This window comes from Rhineura floridana, chromosome 15, assembly GCF_030035675.1.
Source record: "Rhineura floridana isolate rRhiFlo1 chromosome 15, rRhiFlo1.hap2, whole genome shotgun sequence".
Classification (NCBI taxonomy): Eukaryota; Metazoa; Chordata; class Lepidosauria; order Squamata; family Rhineuridae; genus Rhineura; species Rhineura floridana.
The window spans coordinates 19,810,433-19,833,627 of record NC_084494.1 but is presented as its reverse complement, the minus strand read 5'-3'; the positions used below and the strand labels follow the sequence as shown (position 1 = coordinate 19,833,627).

The 23,195-nt window shown below is 40.2% G+C and overlaps 1 protein-coding gene across 49 annotated transcripts in view; it reads right to left on the bottom strand.

Moving 5' to 3' along the window:
* EPB41 (erythrocyte membrane protein band 4.1) overlaps nt 1-23,195 on the bottom strand; it is a 161,983-nt gene that overhangs the window by 75,148 nt on the left and 63,640 nt on the right. For 47 of the 49 annotated variants that reach the window (XM_061596191.1, XM_061596203.1, XM_061596227.1 and 44 more), the window contains exon 2: nt 1,935-2,391. In XM_061596191.1, the coding sequence (XP_061452175.1) occupies nt 1,935-2,387 (453 nt within the window). In that variant the 5' untranslated portion in view covers nt 2,388-2,391. Of the gene's footprint in view, nt 1-1,934; nt 2,392-21,640; nt 21,663-23,195 lie in introns of those variants that run through there. The other 2 variants (XM_061596190.1, XM_061596215.1) reach the window with 2 other exon arrangements.

Below are 23,195 nucleotides of genomic sequence, written 5' to 3'. Positions count from 1 at the left end.
ACAATCACAATACTATATTTGTATAAAGGTATTGAACATGGTCATCTTTTACCATTTTGAAAATGAACTGGCTCATGGTAGCAAAGCAAGTACTCTCTTAATGAGTAGGAATGTGTATGTCTTTGGAATCTTTAACTCCATTTAAACAACCATTGTAATTGAAACTGAGGGTCAGAAATTCACCTATGGTAGTTCAACTGAGTATTAATGCTGAAAATGAAAGCTATTAATAAATCTTCAACAAAACATGAAAGTCTGCAACATCTACAGCTTGTACCATCTCATTCTGGAGAACTGAGTGAAAGAAGCTTGGAAAATATAGCATTTCTATTCCAACACCTGTCTGTGTGGTTAAGTGAAGTTAAGTAAGCTTTGCCTAAGCCTATGGAGCAGGCCACCATGCAAATAAATAAACTGTCTAAATAAATTCAGATTGGATTGAAATACAAATCCACTATCTGGTCATATATGGTCAACTGACTGCCTATTATTGGACAATGGTTGCATTGGGAAGATACTAAACCATAGTTAAACGTGAGAATGAACTGGGCATAGCTGTAAAAACATCAGAAACTTGTGGATCCATTTTAGATTAACTGCTCTTTAATGTCTCTCTATTTCTATGGGTGAAGTCAGCTTCATAAACTATTATTTCCTCTAACCATTGCCATGACTTCCAAACTAGCAAACTATGGTTAGCACATTGCCTCCAAATTTTAAGGGATGGAGGCAATTCCAACCAGTTTGCCAATTCAGACATCATGTCAGAGAAAACCAAGAAGTGAGAGGGGTTACTAGCATACAAGAGGGGAAGAGGGAGTGCATTCCCAAGCCTCCAGACCATGGTTTGGAAGACTGGGTTTGAGAAGTCTGACCTGAGGCAGTGAGCACAAAGCTATTTAGAAAATTACAAATGGAAGCCAAGACAAAACTTGCATTTCATCATGATATGCATGATAGACACCCTTATGTTACTCTAATTTGAATGAAAATGGAAAAAATACTATATATGAAAACATAAAACTCTACCATACACTGGTACAGCTAAAGAATAACTTGCAAATATTCATTTACATGAGTGTTTTGTTTTAGCTTCACAATAACCTTGTGAGTTAGGGTTAAATTGCAAAGGTAGTGACTTGTTCAAGGCCACCCTTTAACTATTGTGCCTGAGCAAGTGCTACTATGCAGTAGTCATTTCACAAGTCTTCAAAGGTGTGTTGCTGTTTTAAAGCTGATATTCATACATACACTGGGAACTAGATCATAGCACACAGCACTGGCTATTTAAGTAATACTGCATAAATCTCTTTTAGTAAGTTTTTTTTATTAAATGATATATAAATCTTGTTAAACAAAGAGAAAATCTAGAAACTGCCAGTGTTTATCTTAATCTTTGGAACTACAGCAGGGCCCCACTCATAAAGCAGGTTACGTTCCAGACCCCCGCCAAAAAGTGAAAACTGCTGAAAAGCGGAACTCATTGAATAGAATGGTGCGTGACGCCCAAAAACCGCTGTAAAAGCAGAACAAGTGCCGTATGAGTGGGGCTTTAGTCTAATTGCATCTAATTGAGACCGACGCATTAGCAAAGCGCCGTAAAGCAAAGCGCCGTAAAGCGGGGCCCTACTGTATAACAGCTTAGAATCGGTTCAACCTCTTCACCAATTAGATACTAAGAACTGTATCCAATGTTAGTAATACTCAAAGTAGACCCACTGAAATTAATGTGAGTAATCTGGGCCCACTAATTTCACTGGGTCTACTCTGAGTAGAGCTTATCTGGATACAACCTAAGGCTGCGCTTCTATTCACACTTGCTTATGGAACAAGCTCCATAAAAGTCACAAGTATAGGATCAGGCTGCACACACAATAACTTTTTTGAATGTCTCTTTACCAGTTAGACAGAAAACTAGGTTGTGTGATATTTACCTGTGTTTCTGCACTGCTGAGGGAATGAAGATCTAAAGATGGGTCAGTCCTGAGCTCAGGTTCAGGAGCTGCTATTGGGGCTTTCAGCAGAATCTCTTCATTGAGATCAACTCCTATATCCGACTCTTTCTGGCCTCCTTCACAAAGTTCCTTTGTTTCTGCTTCGTTGCCTTCTTCCTCAGAGACCTGAGATTTGGGCCTCTTGAGGAATGATGAAAACAGACGTGACAGGCCCCGACTTTCAGAAGTTCGTTCTTTGTTCTTGCTGTGGTCCTCTCGTGTAGGCGTGTCACCATTGGATGCTTTAAGCTTCTTCTTTGATTGAGTATCCCCCTCAGGTGCTTTCTCCAAGGAAGCTTCCTGTGTTCCTGTTTCAGCAGCTGCCTCCTCCTCTTTTGGCGGCTGCTGCTTAGGAGTCTCAGCCTCTGCCACTAAACTCTTTTCAGTTGTCATGTTTCTGTTAACAGAAATGGATAAGAAACTTAACTGAAGAAGTGTTATGTGAGCACAAAACCACTGCAAGCTGATCACAAAGTTCCAAAGGTAACAAGGACTATCTATCCAGTGCTCCCCATGACAGGTAAGGTGATGGGAGCAGTAATTTTTGTCGAGAAAAAAAATGTTTTACATGCAAGTATAGTATTGTACACAAGCGAATATTTTCATTCTATATATATATATAAACTATATATATATAGCTAGTTGTATTACATCTAGGATGTCATTCACAATTATGCTCACAGAAGGAACACAAAGATAAATGACCAGTTCTGCTAAAGTAGGTGCTAAATGTCATCATAGAAATCAGATATTTCTATGATTTCATCATAGCAGATATTTGTTGTTATTGTGCTGTCCCTGCCAAATGCTCAAGGACTCAGAGCTGTCAGAGAGCACAAACATCAGGCATTCACATTGTCCCCAGCTCACTTCTGCGCAGTACCTCTCCTAAAATAGAACAAATGTGGTTCCACACAGGGATGGAGAATCTTTTTGGCCCAGCAGGCCAGATCCTTACTGGTGTCCATCACCCAATTTGACAGGTGGGTAGGCAACTCACCTGTCAATCACCTGACACTATTATGACTTCAGATGATTGACAGGTGGGTTGCCTTGTCTGCCTTTCAAATTCCCTTGCTTTCTTCAGGCATTGGCTGTGTGATCAAGTTCCCCACGAGGAACTCGGTAACCCAGCCAATCCAGCCGGCTTGAAGTAACATACGACATCAGATGTGGGGAGGTGGACATGGTTTGCAGAAAGTGACCTCACAAGCCAAACTGAGAACCAGGCCGGCCCAAATTTGGCACATGGGTCAGAGGTTTCCCAACTCTGTATAAACAATCACAAGGCAAGGATAATGTAGCGTTGCTGGGGAAAAACACAGAAAAGGGCTACTGCCCTCATGTTCTGCTTTGGACTAGGACAGGTCTTGGTCTGTCCAGATAGGTGTTTAGTCTCATCAAGCAGGGCTCTTTTATATTCTTAAATTGAAGGTCCCTCCCCCTGCTGAATTGTCAGACACCAGCTGATAGCCACTGTTTCACAGCAAACAACCCCCACAAGCATTTGATGGCACATTACAATTCTGTTTAAATTCAAATATTGGTTGAGAAGAGTTTTCGAATCTTTTTATACTTTTATCCAAAATGCAGGGAATGCCCACAGAGTCTCCCTCCCTGCTGAAATTAGGCTTAAAACAGGCATTCTGTTGTAGCCAACAGAATAGGTTGCAGTATGTACTTAGCTGCAGGGTGTGTGTGTTGATCATTACAGGTTCTCCAGTTTGCAAACATGTCCATGAGCCCAAAAAGGTTGGCAACCCCTGCCAAAATGCAGTGTGTGGGTGTCACTTGGTAGCCATTATTAATTAATCAAAGTAAGTGTCCACTCTTTTTTTAACTGTGGGCTGATTCTGACATGACCTGGTTCATACATAACAACATTCATCCAATAAACTATGCTTTAGCAGGCCAGGAGTAAACCATGTGCCTGCAGGCCCTCTTTCCTCATGCACCCAGCTTTGGGAATGCGTTCCTAGTTTCTTAAACCAGTTTCCCTTGATATTAAAACCAGAAAACTGTGATTTAAGAACTCTCTCCAAACCAGACTATCAAGCCATGATTTATCAGACTGAGAACATTACATCTGATTTGGGAATATTTTAGCAGTCACAGATTGGCATTCTGAAGTGCTGCAATGAGTGCCTACATGTACTGATTTCACCTACAATTTTTCTTTTATCTCCAGCTTTTGTGCAGCTGAATCCATTAACAATTCTGACTACAGAAAAGTTACAGGGACAACCAATTTCCACACAACATCTCCATATATAGACATTTACAAGACCCCCTTTAAACATTAATGCACAACACCAATGTTAAACTGAAACCTTTTTTGAATCTGTAAAACTTGCAGAACTGGCCATAAACTCCAGTTTATGGACACAGCGAAGGTTCTACGAAAAATCTGAGGGCTTAGCAAGTGTCCTACCTAGCTCTACCTCTGCAACATTTATTACAAGTGGCTTGCTGGATCAAGAGATTGTATGAAAAGAAAAGCATATAGCTCTTAGGCTAACTCCCCGCTCCCCAATTTCCCATAGGAACACTGTTAACCATTTTCTGTGTATTCACTGCAACTGAAGAGCTACTGTTCAGCTGCTTGCCAGATATAAGACATGGCACCATCGCTGTTATCTTTTCTGCACCTACTGGAGATCTTTCTCTTTCAACAAGCCTTTTAAGTGGAGACTTATCCCAGTCTGTGTCGGTACTGGAATTGGTTTTTAATATGTTTTTAAAGCTTTTTTTAAAAAAAATATATGTTTTTAAAGATGTTTCGTTTTAATATATTTTACAGTCTGTTTTTAAGAAGTTTTAGAGTGCTTTTAGAGTTTTGTTTGCCACCCTGGGCTTCTTCTGGGAGGAAGGGTGGGATGATGATGATGATGATAATCCCATTCAGCAGGGCTGGCCCAATCGTTAGGAAGAATGAAGTGACTCAGGCAGCAGATGCTGGGGCCAGCAGTGGCAGACCCCTAGTTGTTCTTCCTGAGCCCTCTGGTTGTATCCTTCTGCTGGAGGACAGAGCTATGTGTGCTGCGTGACCTGTTATGTACCCCTATACAAGTCTGCTGCCAACAGGTGCAGTAGAGAATACTATCCTGTTACCAATATTGATTGCCAGCCCAGGCAGCTTCTGTACATACAACGGTAGAGAGCACCATCTTGTCTTTTGCCTCAGACAGCAAAATGTCTTAGGTTGGTCCTGCCATTCAGCAATAAGAGAACACAGACAGTAACTGAGCTATACTTTGGCCCAATGGCCAAAACAACCTGCTTTGTTACTGGATTCTTTCCAGTTCACCTGGGAAAATACAAACAAAACATCAGGGTTTACAAATCTCTCCAACCCACCATTCAAGGCTTTGAAGTGGAGAATGAGATATTAGTTTACATGCAACTACAGACCTAATTGTTATTTCTCCAAAGTAAGCAAGACACTCCCTTTAAATATACATATATTCCTGTTTTAAAAAGTAGACTCAGGACAACAAAGTTCATTTGCAGGGCTGTCTGTTTATACTGGCCTGGTGTTTTTACAGGATATGTACTTTTGAAACCAATTCATATCTGAGGTCTTGCTTAGATAAATGAATGTCTCCAGGTCTTCCTGGGAATTACATCACAACTATGCTTTCTATAGGGAAGCCCTAGTGGCATCAGCCAAATAAGTCTAGCAGGAAAAAAACAGAGGATGCAGAGATGGACACGTACAAGCAGCTCTTTTTCCTATTATCTGCTTTGCTCCTTCATTGAATTCTTACTCTGAGTTTTCAAGCACCCTAAGTATGATCACCGGGCATTTTTTGTACTTTTCAAACAAAAGTGAACTCTTATCAGGGTGTAAAACAGACCACATTAAAAAAAAAATTAACAGGGCACATACATAAAAAAATTAATTCTAAATAAACATTGAGTTAGATCCAAACATGCCCTTCTGCTGACAGAAAGGTCTTCTGCTTATAGAAAGGTTTATAGCTTGCACTAGTGCTCTTGTGTGAGAAAAGTGAAACCAAATCCATTCTGTTTGTGCAATTTCCTGCATAAGCAGAAACACAGGAACCATTACAGAACCTATTATAAAGGTAAAGGTGCCCCCGCACTTATAGTGCGAGTCGTTTCCGACTCTTAGGGTGACGTCTTGCGACGTTTACTAGGCAGACCGTATATATGGGGTGGGATTGCCAGTTCCGTCCCCGGCCTTTCTTTACCCCCCAGCATATGCCGGGTACTCATTTTACCGACCACGGATGGATGGAAGGCTGAGTGGACCTCGACCCCTTTTACCGGAGATTCGACTTCCTCCTTCCGTTGGAATCGAACTCTGGCCGTGAGCAGAGCTTCGGCTGCGTTACCACCGCTTACCACTCTGTGCCACGGAGGATCTTACAGAACCTGTTATAGCACTGTATAAATTCTTAAGCACTTGCAAAACAGGCTAGTGGCTATATTCCTTCTGCTTGCAGCTTTTTGTATTCAAGCCTATAGTCTGGCTCCAAAGCATTATGTTTATCTTTAATAAATTAAATAACTACAACTATAAATGTCTTTCACACACAAAACAGCAACTTCAAAATCACCCAAGTTCGATTTAGTTCTGCAAGTCAGCAGCAGCCAATGCAGGGCAGTGGGGGCAGAGAAATGCATGACAGGAAAGAAGTACTGTACTAAGTACGTGTAAAATGTGAATAGCTTGACACAAAGATGCTTGTTAGGGTGACAGCCCTGTGTCTCCAGTAATATGCAGTTTCACCCCAAACACCATAAGCTAGAAGAGAGTTTTACCAGTAGGCAAGACGAAGAAAATCATCAAGGAAATCATCTTACCATCTAACCATGGTACATTGTATACAAAAGCTATACCATGCACATTCTTCAAACACAATTACCCTGGCCACAAAACGTTGCTAGAGCCCAAATATAAAAAATACTAGCCTGCCTTCCCACACATAGCAAAGACAGGATCAAGTAAAAGTTAAGCCATATCTGTTTCAATTGACATTGATGGAACAGTTAAGCAGATGCTTAACACTTCTTCCATTGACTTAAAAAAAAGATCTTAACTGTGCTTGATCTTAGCTTCTGTTAAATCATTTGTGATCCATCAGCATCCTCTTGCGGCACAATAAAAACTTTGCTGTAGCTGAGTCTGCCACCAGCAGGCTAGCCACAAAGGGGCTGCTCCAAAGGGAAAAACACCAAAGGGAATTTGTCCCTTTGGGTCACTCCTTCCAGAGTCTGATGAGGGCAAGGGCACTCCGCCTGGGCAATTGTTTGTGGATGGGCTTGCTCCTAGGTGAAAGCCTGGAGCAGTTGAGGAGGGGAGAATGTGGGTTAACCTGGCTTCTAAATGCAAAGTGGATGCTGGAGAATTCCACCTGTGGTGAGATAATGAATGCAGCTCACAAATGTATATCCAATGTGACTGGTGGGTATTTAGAGATTTTGCTTTATATTGTTTAGTTTGTTTTATTGTACTTTTGTTGTATTTTTCTCTTGTATTAATATTCTGTTCACCACTCTCGGGGCCCTTAATAAACTACAGCATAATATCCTGAAAGGTAAGTAGTAACACTATGGAAAAAGACCAAAAAAGATCCAATTCATTTCCAGTTCTCAAAGACCGTGCATGATCACATGGAGGCAATTTATTACTCAGCAAAGGCCACCAGATAAGGAACAGTTTATGGACAAACTTGTTTTTAGCTGTGTACAAGTTAAATTCTTCTGAGTTGTCATTCACGGTTAAAAAGAATTTGAAAACTAAATTGCAAAACATCAAATTGTGAAATATAAATAGTTTATGTGATGATAACTGTGAGGCACAATTAAGCCAAGTTCAGCACTTTCAGGTCTCAAATAGAGTGTTAAGCACATACTTAACTAAGCCTTCTCTCTAGAACTTAATGAAGCTGCAGCTTTAAACCAGAATGTGGATGTTAGATTTAGATCAGCATTCAATTGTGTGTTCAGCCATGAACTCTCTGGAAAGTCTTAGGCAAGCCACTTTCAGCTTTGGTTTCTCATTTGTAATCTAGCATCTCATAATGTCACTGGAAGATGAGTGGTAGGGTTTGATAAACTCAGTTGCCCTCCTTGGCAGGCTCAGAGGCCAAGATGAGCCTGAACCTGGAACTATGGAGATAAACTAGCTTGGAGAATCTGTCAGACAGAGAAACAAAGCAAGCTCACAGCTACAGCAGGGAGGTGGAGGCTTGCATCTGCAACTGAGGAGTGCTCTATGCTCAGAGCACCAACTAGGTGCAGTCTCCCCCTCCAGTTCCAAGGTTAGAGCTGGCAAAAGAATGAATTTTTGCTTTGGCCTCATTTTCATTTGGAACACAGCAGGTGGTCAGGAACACTGGTATCCCCCAATTTCTTTAAATTTATACTTTTAAGTCTTTTCCAAAGCGATATATTCCTGAGCTAGTTAAATGGACTAAAGGATATCAGCCTACTTACTCAGAAATAAAAATATTCTAAGCTATCTAGTCTATATCAGGGGCATGGGGCAGAATGCCATCTTTATTTTGGTGGAAGCACATTATACTATCCTGGCAGAATCGAGAAGCACACTGAGTTATATTCAACATGAGGCCTACTCAAAGTAGACCCATTGGAATTAATCAAATTACTAACTTGGGTCCATTAACTTCAATGGGTCTACTCTGAGTAGGTGTAATACTGGACACAACCCATTTTCTGCTATTTGATATTGAAAAAAATCATTTTTAAAAACAAAAATCTCTTTAGAAACATCTGCTGTGAATGTATTTATCATTCCACTTAGAATGAGAGAGAAAAACAGAGTCAAAGTTTGGCATCAAGTTTACATCTGATCCCCAAACATCTTTTAAGCTCCAATTAAAGGTGCAAACATAAAGTAGCAAGGTTTGTACGTTTGTATATGCAAATCCATATATAACCTGTAACAGCCCATGTAATAACAATGACAACCAAACAATGTTAAATAATCCAATGACATACTGTATGGAATTTCCAGGAAGGTTTCACGTTCAAATCCAACAAAAGAAACACCCAGTTTAGCAAGTTTCTCTTAATTATTCCTTCAAATAGTCAATTATATATACCCAAGTAAAAATGGCCAAGATATATGCTATTCTGACAAACTGAATGAGTCGAGGATCCTTGGCCACTCCTGAAAAAAACTCTTCATGGATGAGGAAGATATTGGACAACCACTATATTCCCTTTCCAATATGACAAAAGAGGGGACATGCCCACATTTTCAGATACAGCAAAACCGATTTGGCAGAACTGAAGGACAATTTTTTGGGTACAGGATAACTCAGTAGTCTGTAAACCCAGAATCCACATCTAATTCAGCTGTAGTTAAAAGATTACATAGATACAAAATAAGGAACTCTTGTTTGCAGGATGGGCAAGAGAGGTAGTCAAGCTGACTGCTTATGTCTAGTAGCACAGAGAGACCTCAGCAACAAGCTGCCCAGACTGAGGGAAAGGAGCAACCTGGAAACTTTATTAGTGGCAGTTATGTTAGTCCTATGGTACACCTGCTTTTCCAGGCAAATATTAAATATTCTTAATATTATTGTGTTTGACTGTATTTTCACCTTAAATCATTCCCCCCCTTTTTAAAGGAAATTCTAACAGAGAGAAGCAAAACTGAACTCAAAGCCAACATTTGGAAACCCAGAATACTTGCTATAGCTGCCATATAAAGGTGAATTGAAAGCCAACCTCCATAGTGGCTGTCTACAAATAGTGCCATACTGACTGAGAGAATATTGCCCAATTTTCTCTTCCATTTTTTTTGGGGGGGGGGTTATGTTCTCCAGCAGCATGGCAAAAATGCCTAATCTACATGAGCAAGTGGTGCACACAAATGGTTTGCTATGCTGAGCCCTTGGCTGCTCACAGAGGAAGCTGGCACATTAAAAAGTTTCATTCACATAACCTTAAAATATTAATGGTCATTTTACCCCTATTCTATTTTACATTATACTACTCTCCCCCTCTTCAAAAACCTCCAACACTTTATACTATAAAAGCTGCAGTGTGTTTTACCACTACTTCTATCCAAAAGTAAAACATACCCACTGTGGTTATTCAACCCCACAAGACTATGGGTTGAGCTCCCTTTTCTTTTTCTTAATTGCACAAACGAAATTGATGGAACACATCTGCAACTCTAAGTTTTAAGTTGCTGGGTGCTTAAATATGATCTTTCGTACTTCATTTCCATGTTGATTAGGCTGCTAAGTAAGTTTTACAAAAGTCACCTTGCAATAAGGAAACCAACCACTTTTTATTACAGTGTTTGAAGATGTCTTCCATTGCAAGAGGAATAGGAAACATCTAGCTGTCCAGAAGTTGCTGGACTACAACTCCCATCATCTCTTACCATCAGCTGTGCTGGCTGAGGATGATAGAGTCTAGAGATGTAAAGGCCCAAGAAGGGAAAAAACCCAGAAAATTCCAGGAAAAACTGGTTTTTTGCCCATTTTTCCAGGGCCTTCATATTTCTACATCTGGAGGGCCACAAGTTCCTCTTCTCTATACTAGACAGTAGGTTGCTATTATCCATCTAGGCTTATGTCACAAGTAATGAGCAAATATTGTGGCATTATTGAAATTCTTACCTCAAGCCAAACCTCTCTACATGCAACAGGGAACAAATAACTCATGCTCCGACTTTTAAAAAGCAGGCTGCAAAGATGTTTACATATTACAAGCTTGTTTAAGTACTGCATTTCAACTTGTCATATTCATATTCTCTTGCTTCTGATGCATGTGGTGACTTTAATCACTCTAAAAAGCTATCAGATGTTTAATATTGCTATTATATATAAGAACATAAGAAGAGCTTGTTGGATCAGGCCAGTGGCCCATCTAGTCCAGCATCCTGCTCTCACAGTGACCAACCAGATGCCTATGAGAAGCCTGCATGCAGGACCTGAGCACAAGAGCACTCCCCCTCCCCAATTTCCAGCAACTGGTATTCAGAAGCATAACCATGGTCTCAACACCTGACTGAGCAGTTAAACATATTTATGAAAAAACATGCTTCTAATAGCACTCAGTAATCTGCCAATACCCTTTTCTTGTTATGGAATGGCAAGATGCAGAGGGGCATCAAAAGCACCCTCTCCAACACTGTAAAACATGTTCAACAGTCTAGTATACTGGGGTGCTACATGCAATGAAGCAGGCTGGAAGACAGGCAGAGCACAGATGATGACAGTCCTGCTGTGAAGCCAACCAAACATGTACTACAGCACTTAATTGTGCTTACTGCATGGTGGTGAAAGCAGCAAAAGATCTACTTTGCTGTCTCCATTGCATCCTCAGGGAATTATTCAGCAGCGCTCTTCAGGACTGTTGGTCCATGGACTGTTGACACCTGTATTGGTGAAAAGTGCCCAGAGACCTGCTGCGATTTGCTTGCTAGGCACTTTGAAGACAAAGTCACCCACCTCCATAGGGAACTTGGCACCATGGTTGACAAGGCTCCAAATAAGGGTTTCAATGCTCCATTAAGCCTTGCTTTGTGAGATCAATTTCCGTTTTTGCAACCTGGTGATGTGGACAAGATGTGTGCAGCCACATGCCCTCTCCACCCTCTCCACCCTTGTCCTGATTAAGCTAGCCATGGTGGCACCACTGGGTGAGCCCAGGGTATGGTGAATGTGTATTTGCCAAAGGTGCAGTGTCTGCCACCTTGAAGGAGGGGGTGGTGCAGCTGCTCCTGAAAAAGCCCACTCTGGTCGCATAAACCCCCTTTTGGGGCAAGGTACTTGAGATGATTATGGCAGTACAGTTGCAGAGATTCTTGAAGGAAACTGGCTATCCAGACCCATTCTAATCTGGGTTCAGACCTAATTTCAGGACAAAATTGGCCTTGGTTGCCCCATTGGATTACCTTTATCAAGAGGGGGCCAGGAGAGTGTGACCCTGCTGCTTCTGCTCAATTTCTCATCAGGTTTTGATACAATTGATAATGGTATCCTCCTGGACCATCTCTTGGAGATGGGTATCAAGAGCACTGTTCTGTGGTGGTTCTTCTCTCCAGAGAGGGTTCAGTACTGGATGAGTGTTTCTTGGTCCTCTGGCTCTTGAGTTAGTGTGCCACAGGGTACTTTATTCTCTCTAATGCCATTTATGTGAAGCCACTGAAAGCAGTCATTAGAAGGTCTGGAGCAAAGTGTCATTGGTACACTAATGATACTTAACTCTGTTTCTCTGTAACATCTAAGTTGGGAGTGGCTGTGTAGGCCTTGGTTCAGTTTCAGGAAGCAGTGTTGGGCTGGATGAGGGCTAATAAACTGAATCTTAATCCTGACAAAATGGAGGCTTTGTAGGTGAGTAGTTCCCAGGTCCATGAAGTCAATCTGTTTCCTGTCCTAAATGAGGTATCACTCTCCCTGAAAAAGCAGGTGCATAGTCTAGGGGTGTTCCTGGATCCAGCTCTATCACTGGAGGTGCAGGTGTCCTCAGTGGCTAGGAGTGTCTTTTGCCAGCTTTGATAAGACAGCTACAGCCATTCCTGGATCAGAATAGCTTCACCACAATTCTGCATACACTGGTAACCTCATGGTGGATTACTACAATTACTCATTCGGCACTTGTAAAAAAATCAGTCTTTTAATGTGGCAGCAGCTACACTTTGGAATTTTCTTCTGTTGACACCAGGCGGTGGTATCCCTATACAGAACCTCACTATTTGTAGACTTAAGAGATTCAACAGATGCTCACTATTAGTAGGCCAGTTTCTGGAAACAAATGAAGACATTTTTGTTTTGACAAGCTATTCCAGCTGGATGGGTGGGGGGAGAGATTTATTTATTTTAAAAAGGTATCTGCCATGGCTGTTTACTTGCATTGCTGCTACACCTATTTTTATTTGTTTTTATTGTAAATTACCTTGAGACTTATGTGAAAGGTGATTAATAACAAAAGTTCATCATTAGTATTGATGTTTAGAAAATAATTGACTTTTCAATTAAAATTAGTTTCCAAAGTGGGTATCAAGAATAAAATCAAGAATTTACAACGGCAACCACAGAAGAACTAAAAATAAAAACAAAACAGGATAGATGGCACCAATGTAGGGCAAATTAGAAGGCAAATAATTCTATCCGAAATCAAGGACCATTTTGGTTGTATTTGTGGTGTGGAAGTTGATGTATTCAGCCTGGCGCCAACACTGTTATCTTTTCAGTGCCAGGTCAGGACTTTCCTCTTCTCCCAGGCATTTTAGCATGTGTTTTTAAATTGTTTTTAAAATATATTTTTAAATTGTGTATTGTTTTAATGTTTTTGATTGCTGTAAACCGCCCAGAGAGCTTCGGCTATGGGGCGGTATAAGAACATAAGAACATAAGTGCAAGTGCAATAAATAAATAAATAAATAAATAATTTCAGTTATTCAATCTTCAGCTCACATTTACTTTATTAATATAATGCCTCAACTTGGAAAAGGTTCTAATCAGACAGTGTCTGTGTGCTACAGTAATGTTAACTAATTTGTGCATCTCCATGTTCAACTTGAACTTCTTTAGCCTGGCCCTTCTTCTTTCATTAGCCAAGCCACTCAGTCATCACATCTCCATACCTCACCTTATAAATGTGCTTGTTCTCCTTGTTCTTGCCATTAACTCTGGATTTCTCTCTGCCTTCTGTTCCGAACTTCTTTTCCAATACAGATCCCACTGATAAAGATTTCTCCAATGCATCCCTGGTCCCAACCAGCTGCCCTATTAAGCTTCTGTTTCATTTTGTATTAAAAACACTAAACTGGGAAATGCTTAATATCCCTGACTTCATTTAGGGAAACCTCCAGTGTAGATGTTGCTAAGAAGACAGCAGGGAGGCATATGCTATGAAAACCTGGGCCAGTTTTGCAGCAAGCTTTTGATTTTCCCTTCTTTTTGTTGTGCTAAATACAACCAGGCTTCCTTTAGAACCCTCAAACCATGACAATCAGTCTACAGTTTTCATTTCAAAGACAACCAGTGTAGGTCTGTGTGTATTTACTTAGATGTAAGTCCCACTGTGTCCAGTAAGGCTTACTCCCACATAACTGTGCAGCCTTATTGCAGCTTAAATGGTTCCCAAGACGTTAATTCAAACAGGAAATATTACCACCACAATTTAGCTAATGGCAAAAACAAAGTAGGAAAAGGGAATTTATACAATGAAAAAACACACCGGACAAGATCCAACATAGTGAAAGCAGGCATTCCTCCTACTGGGAGGAAGGGTGGGATATAAATCAAGTAATAAGCAAACAAATCTGGTCATGCAACAAAGCTGCTGCTTCCTCTCCTTCCCTATGTACCTCCACAATCTGCTTCAGATCTGGGGGGGCAAAGGGGACTAGAGGAGAAGGAAGAGAACTAGAAATCCCATTTCTGGACAAGCAGATTTCCATTGCACAAACTGATGGACATAACTGGATATCCCACTGTGGCCAGTTTCATACCTCATTTTTTATATTTTAACTGAACTACTGAAAAAGGAATAATCAACTTTCCCAGACTTACGCTACTGTTTCATGTTAACTGTCTCGGGATGCAACCCACATCTCAATAAAATTAAAGGCAAAACTGTCTAAATTTAGCTGATCTTGTTTACCTCCCTTACGGAAAAACCAGCCATTTCATAGAAGACCTATGTAACATCACTTCTATTCTGTTTTATAAAATGCAACCACAGGGAGTAACAAATTGTTCAGAGCAGTGATGATGGATAATTTTTGTTGATCACAGTCACTCTCCCCAACCTGTTCTTCCACCTGCTGAGAAACATGATACATTTTTTCCATTGCAATGGAAAAGCAGCTGGGAAGCAATTTTGACTGGAAAAAGCACCCTCTCACCCATCCACTTCACTACTTGTATGATCAAATTCATTACCTCCCACAGTCATGAGACTTTAACATGCTTTTACTTTACAATACAATGCCTCATCCAACTCACAATGCTGGATAAGGAATGGGTCCTTAATGAATAATGAGTTCTTTACTTCATGTCCTCAATACACTTCTTAAAAATCACTGTACATCTTGCATGTTGCTAAGGTGCATAACAAGCAAATAATATTCCAAGATCTATGGCTGAGTAATATCTTTCTCAGAGTTCTTCAGAACTCTTCTTCAGGCTGGATGTCAAGAGTTCTGAAGAACTTGAAACCTTACTCACTATTTTATGACATGTTAGTTGGTCATAAAAAGGCAATGCCTCACCATCGATTTTTGTTGTTTTCCTTATCAAAATGGCTTCCTCTGATTCAGTCTAACCAAACAACACTATATTAACATCCAAACAAGTATTAAGCTTCAACTTGCACTCAATATGTTACATCCAGATCTAAAAACATTCTGCTTGTTAAAAGGAATAATATCAGACAATCTATTAGTTTCAGTATGTAGCTGACAGCAGAACCAACAAGACAATTTTGTCAAAATCCACATTCACAGAGTATAAAGGAATAAAACGCCACACAAATCCTTTGCTGCAAGCACTGTTGACATCATTGTTAGAGTTAAAACCACAGCAATGAAGCCCCTTTAAATGAATCATGTGTAAAAATGCAGTGAGAGACCAAAAGCTGGCTATGATCACATTCTGTCCCAGCTAGACAAATTGCTTGTGTTTCTGCCTGTGTAATTGTTTCTATGTAATTTCTGTGTAATTGTCTTAAACCACCCCTTATGGATTTCCTCAAAAGAGAATTTTAACAATTGTGTTTGGTAAACTATTATAAGAACTAAGAGATCACAAGCAAACTGCTAGTGGATTTTTAAATAAATAAATAAAATTAACACCTGATAAGAAATATATTTATTGCACTAATATTCTAGAAATGCCAGGAAAATGTAGAATAGTTCAGTGGTTCCCAAACCTTCCCCCCCCCCCCCAGGCTGCTTGAAAATTGCCAACGGTCTTGGTGGACCACTTAATTATTTTTCTGCCTGTTGTAGCAGCTGCAAGGTACTGTGCTAGATGCTGTTATCATTTTTAATTGTACTTTTTACAGACACATCACAGACCACTTGAATAAAACCCACAGACCACAACTTGGGAACCCCTGGGATAGATGACCATCATGAAGTTATCAACTTTTCATATGATATGCAGTAATCAACGTCTACTGTCCTTGATCTTTCACAATGTTTTATAATTTTAATAATAGCAAGGAGCTGTCCAGTAAGCTAAGGAAGGGCACAATACAAAGCATACACTAAAGTGTAAATCCCACCAAACTCAGCAGAGTTTACTTCAAAAGAAACATATTGAATATTCTGCTGCAAGACTTACAGCCTGATCTGATGTCTACTCAGCAGTAAGTTCATCAGAGCCTGTTCCCAAATAAATGTGCATAGGATTACAATCTTCAGCTTTATTACTGGATAAAAAGTCGAGTTTATTGGCTGGAATGAGGACAGATTCAGTGTTATAAGTTTTATGTAGCATTAGAAGCAAGCATATTTTTAAAGCATATGTCTAGCCTTGGCTCACAAGACGACATCATGGCTGGGATCCAAACAGCTACTTCAGGGAAACCCTAGGAGTTGTGAGTACCCAGTGGGGATTTGTTTTCCCTTTTCCCTTTTCAACACCAGACCTGCATATCATTATCACAAACGTAAAACTCTCCCTCATTCAATTTCAAAAACTGTTTGTAATACAGCACAGGGCCTAAATCCCTTTTGAGGGCCTGGAACAAATCGTGCAGCTCTCTGAATTCATGAAAAGTGACCTGTAACATACATACACATCTGAACTTAGCAGACTCATTTTGTTTTAAAATTACCTTTCAGTATCATTTTATTATTGCTACTACTAAAAGGTTTTTGAGAGTGTGGATACATAGATCTATGACAAAGAAAAGTTATATTTTGCAAGGAATAGTCATTAAATATTATACATTTCCATTAAATAAGGAAGAAAAAAGGTAAATAACATTCCTTCTAGAAAACTCATAGTAAGCTGCATGACTGCATTGTCTTTTTATCTTATTGTTTCAGTATGTAATAAACATGGGCCTTTTAAAACAAAATCCCTGTCTACTTTCTGTATTTAATAGTATCTGTCGCTTTCAACATATATATTTAGTATCATTTATATCTTGAGTAGTAGCCATGTATCAGACAGTACAATAGTAAAATTAGGCAATCCAGAAAGGAAGAGGTGGCTTCTTCATGCCCAGGAGACACCCCAAGTATGCAGAAAAATACTGGTTTAACTAGGAACACCTAGTTTAAAACAAGCAAACTTCATAACTTATGGTTGGTTTCTTTTGAATCTGACCATAGTTAACACTAAACTATGATCCCAAATGTGGATGCAATAGCAAGCTGAATTTAAAGGAAACCAAAAGTAAATGCTGCTAAGTCCTCCTCTCAGCAATGGAGGAGGAGGAGAGGGAAAGGGAGAGTGAGCAAGCCCAAGGCTCACTCAGGCTTATTCCAACTCATGTACAATGTGCTAAAACATGGTTTAGCATGACACGCGAACACACACTTTGTTTTAATTCTGTTAGTTCATATATAAAGTGGTACTTAAGCATTTTCTGCAGCTCAGAGACTAATTTTTCATCTGCCTCACCTCACATCAGTGATCCAGAGGCATACATACAATTACTGCACAAAGCATGTTCTGCATTTTATAATCTAAAATTCTTCCAGTACCTGTTTTCTAGGTACACTTACATAAGTACTGCTGCATTACAACTGCAATTTTTTTAAAAAACTGGTTGTGGGATTCTGCAGTTCTTAAAGGACTATTAAGAAGGTACAAAACATCAGAGTTGACACTAGTTACTTTTAAGATGCGTGTGGGGTGCTCCAAACAATAAAAATAACCTAAACTGAGTTGCACTGATTTATATTGCAACAGCATGCACTTTGTTGCTGTAGTGTCCTCACTCTTCTGCAAATAACAAGAGACAGAAGCAGATCCATGCATTGGTTAGTCCCTGTTAACTCACACTATCTACATACCCCACTACACAACTGATTTTTCAGAACTTTATTTCTGGTTTTCACACAAATCAAAAACATTCTGCCACAATAAAATGAACAAATGTAGTTTTCCAAAGTTTGTGATATCAGAGAGAAGTAATTGTTCAGCCAAACACTGATTTTAGTTTTCTAAATTTCCCATTTTGGCAAGGAAAAATCACAAGGTAGAAAACACACTTGTGAGTACCATCAGTGGTTTTAACATTTACAGTACAATTCTATGTCTCTGCAGAAATAAGTCCCATTTAATTCAATGGAGCTTACTCCCAGGAAATTGAGTACAGAATGTAGCAGATTGCAATCTTCATGTAGCAGGATGATGCATAAGGATGTAAGAAAACACACCTGACCTTTGCAACATTGTACAGAGACCACACCCTTATGTGGTGAAGCAACACAAACAATTAAACACGCCTCTAAACTTTGTGATTTCGAAGGAAAGTGCATATTACCAACACAGAGATTTGCTGAATAATAAAGCACTTTCTTAAATGAAACTAAAAATGAATATTAATACTTAGTTTGAATTTTTCCAAATTGGATCCTTTTTGAATGCTTGTTGTCTAATAAAGAGCACAGAAATGAAATTTTTTTTATGATAATAGTAAATTCTTTTAGATAAAAGAATGAATGAATAGATTTTATTACGGTACATAGACCAGCATAAAAATAAAAGGTATAAAATTTCATACAAATAAAATGTACAAAACTAGGCAAGTAAATGGGAATAAAACTAACTGTGAGTTCAAGTTAAAAACAATACTATGTTATGTGCCTTTAGTCAAATTCGCTCTGCAGCGTATGGCAGCGGCACAGAAGCTTGCTACCTTTGCAGTTACTTGTGGGGTAGCATCCAACAGAAGAAATTCAACATAAAAAGCCTCATCCCGGCCGGGAATACTTTAAAGGATAGGCGTAATTAAAACGGATCGGAGATTGCGGTAAAAGGTACAATATAATAGGACGTGGTCTACAGTCTCGACTGCCCCTTCGCCACAGGGGCAGAGCCGCTCCTTGTATGGAATTTTTTTGAACTTACCATTGAGGTAAGCCGAAGGTAAGATGTTAAATTTGGCCCGGGTAAAGGTTTCCTGAATTTTGGAATTGTCAGGGTGGTTAAATAAAAGGCAGCAGCAAAAGGCTTTGAGTTAAACCTAAGATGGGGATAAGATGCCGCTAGCATTAGATGATTTTGGAAATCAGTATCCAAAATTCGTTGGAGTAAAAGTGCTTTTGCTTTGGAATAGTCTAAGGTAGAAATCGACCTAGTGGAGAAACCCAGACAGACCAATTTCACATCTAATAACCGTTTCCAGTTAGACTGGAAGGGATCAGACAACGTGAGTGGGGCCAGGTCAACTGGAACAAAAAACATTTTTAACCAGAGTTTTATCTTACTCATCCAGATGCAGGTTTCTATCTTGGGAAGCCCAGCTTCTAGGCGTAAAATGGTGTTAGGTACAGAGGAAGGGATACCGAAAAGGGAGCATAAGAATCGAGTTTGAACAGATTCTAAGGGGGCATAGTTGACATAAGTGCAAGTTTGTGATCCATAGAGCATCTGGGGAATGACTTTGGCAGCAAAGATGCGAATTGCTGGAGGTACAAGTTGGCCCTCTTTGGAGTAAAAAAAAGGAAAGGGACCTCATGCTTTTTGGGGAGTTTAAGATGACTCTCCTTGCTTGATGTCACCACGTAGCCAACAAGTGAAACATTACCCCAAGGTAGCAAAAGGCAGAGACCTGTTCTATTGGGTGGCCATTTATCAAAGACTAGTATCTTAGATTTGGCATAATTAATTGTCAGAAGTTCCTCTTTGCAGTATAAAGCGAGCGCACTTAATAGGCGCCTTAGGCCAATGCAGGTTTGCGATAGAAGGACCACGTCGTCGGCATACATGAGGATGGAAAGAGGCCTCTGAGACAGTTCTGGATGATGGGAGCAGTGGGGAGTAAGGTTATCAATCAGGGAGTTGATGTACAAATTAAACAGGGTAGGTGCTAAGATACAACCCTGTTTAACTCCCTTAGAAGTAGAAATAGGGTTGGATAGCTGACCAGCAATGTTGCATCTTACTCGCACATAGGTGTTATTGTGTAGATGGCGTATGAGTAGCAGAAGACGCCTGTCGATATTCAGAGACTCCAATTTCATCCAAAGCCTGTCCCTGGGAACCAGATCAAATGCAGATTTAAAATCAATAAACGCCATGTAAAGAGCACCCCCAGGCTTGGCCATATACTTTTCTGCTAAGTGTTGGAGGACTAAGCAGTGATCCATAGTGGAGCGAGCTGGTCTAAAGCCAGCCTGTTCTTCAGCTAGAATATGATTTTGGTCTAGCCAGTCTTGCAGTTTCTCGAGAAGGTGACGTGCGTATAACTTGCTAGCAATATTAAGGAGACTAATCGGTCGATAGTTGAAGGGGTCATGGCGGGAACCTTTTTTATAAATTGGTATTATTATAGCAAGGCCCCAGTCCTCCGGAATACAGGCCGATCGATCAATAGCAGTAAATAGGGCAGCTAGTGTTGGAGCCCACCACTCCGGGAAGGACTTAAACACCTCAGCGGGGATATTATCTGGGCCAGGGGCTTTGCCTAATTTCAGATTGTGTATGAGATTGAGAACTTCCCTGGGGGTAACTGGAGGCCATTCCGGATACTCGTGTAACTCAGACATAGGCAATTGGAGACAGAATTGTTCGCAGGCATATATCTTGATAAAGTGAGCTTCCCAAGTACACAATGAAATATGGTAGTCCAAGTTAGTGGGGGATTTAGGCCAAGCCCTAGCAACCAGCTTCCAAAATGAGCTTGAGTCCTTTAATTTAGAGGCTTTTAAAAGAGACTGCCAGCATTCTTTTTGAGCTAAGGTCTTTTTACATAGAATTAGGTGCTTTAGATAAAACGTCTTTGATATTATCTAAACTATATTACTCCTTGAATATGAGAAATGGAGCAGGTGATACGCAGTAAAGTGGGCACAAGACACAAGGGACAATATATCCATGCAGATTTTAAAAGACCTTTGAAGTAAATGTTTTCTTTGAATATTAACATCTGAGTTTTGAATGGTATTTTATTTATTAATTTATATCCTGCCCTTCCAGTAGGAGCCCATGTTGACATGTATCCCATTATTATAAATAAGTAATAACAACAGTTCAGTTCACTGGAAGTAACAAACGTAAACCCCAAAGGTGTATTTTTTACATTTGGGGAACTGGTCCTTAAATAAATATACTGTAAAAACATAAAAATGTTTTTGGAAGGAATTTTGGGTTACACTTTATACTTAGACACATTAGTGCATTTTCAATATGGAATTCACCATAATTGTAGAATAACATGGGGTCACTATAGCCATAATTCTGTATGCAAAATATCAGAGGCAGTCAAAAACTCCATGTTATGAAAGAATAGCTAGAGAGTGGGGAGATAGGGGAACTGGTTCTCATGGCCAAATTAACAAATTAAGTACAAATTGAAGGGGAACTGAATAAGCTTGTAAAAAACTGGACATCTTTTATTAATTTCTGTAAAATTAATCAATTATTACCAACCAACAATTTTGTTTTATGATGGTATAGTTACTGGAATGTCTTTATCAAATTTTATTGATTTGTATATACTACCTTGCATTCTTCTAATCCCACTTCATGGACAGAGCAATCCAACTCATGGGAAGCCGGCGGAAGGGGTGCCGGTGGAGGAGGAGCAGGCGGAAAGCTCCATGGCATCCATTTGCCATTTCAGAGCTGCCAGGCTGTCTAAAAGTTGGCTCAGCCGGGAGCTGCACACACAAATGGAAAAGAAAGCCGGTACTCACAAATACCCCTGCTGGCGAGAAGATGCTCCCCACTGACTTCCATTATAATTATTTTCGTAGACCTACCTTTTTCTCGGTGTAACTTTGGCCTGGATTGGGACCAGTAGGAGCACTCCAAAGTCCTCCCCAGCCCCTCCTCCACCACACCTCCAGAAAGCCCCTTTTTCGAGACTTATGCTGGCTTCTGCCAACACCCTTTCTGCCGGGCTGGGCTTCCCCGATGGACCCCTAGCCGAGCCAGCAGGGTCCTAACTCTGCCATGGCTGAAGGACTTCTTCCTGCTGAGCCCAAGGTCAGTCAGGGGTCCACCATATCCAACTCCACTCAGCCCGGCATAAATGTGAGTTGGATTGTGCCTTTAATATATGTAGTAACCTCTCACAGAAAGTGACATGGGACAATATTAGCAAAGAAAGGGCATTTCAGTGAACCAACTGCAATCATCTTGTTGTCATTCCACTATTAAATATCACTTATATTGTTACCAAATTCCTATGTGAAAATCATTTTCATTACAAATATACATTACTTTAAGCAGGATTATCCAAATATGAAGGATCTTCACAAACTAGGACCTACACGGCAGTGACTTTTATGTGGAGAGACTAGTGCATTATAATAAAATTGTCAAGCATACCAAGTTCTCCAGTGCATTCCTCAAAGTGTTGAAATCAAATGTTTCTTTCCCCAATCCAGAGGTATTAGGGCAGAGGTGTGGAGCCTCAGGCCCAAGGCAGAATAACCCTCCAGACTTCTCTATCCAGCCCTGGGCCACACTCCTCACCAGTCTATTTCCATGTCTTCCTTGAGTACTTCTGCCTGGCAGGAATGTTTCTGTAAACCATGATAATGCCTGCCTGGATAAAGAAATATATATGTGCATACAGAACCTTCTCACTTGTGTGTGCCCGGATATATCTTACTATCAAAAGGTAAGACCTGCATCCCCTGCTCTGCCCAGTGGCTCTCCAGAAAGTTTGCCATGGAAGAACGTGGGCCTTGCACTGAGGAACATTCTCCACTCCTGCATTAGGGCACAGAACCAAACAGGAATCATCCTCCATTACAAGCCAAACTTGGTGCAAGCCAATATAGCAAGCACACCAATTAGCACTCGGGTCCTGCTTGCGGGCTTCCCCCAGGCACCTGGTTGGCCACTGTGAGAACAGGATGCTGGACTAGATGGGCCACTGGCCTGATCCAGCAGGCTCTTCTTATGTTCTTATGTTCTTAATGCAAAGACTCTTAATATCTCTTTGCTGCAAGGTGAATACTTTTTCTTATTATTTATATTTTTTAAATGTACATTTAATATATTGTTTAAATGTGCATTTAATTTAATAGCATTAATGGATCTATGC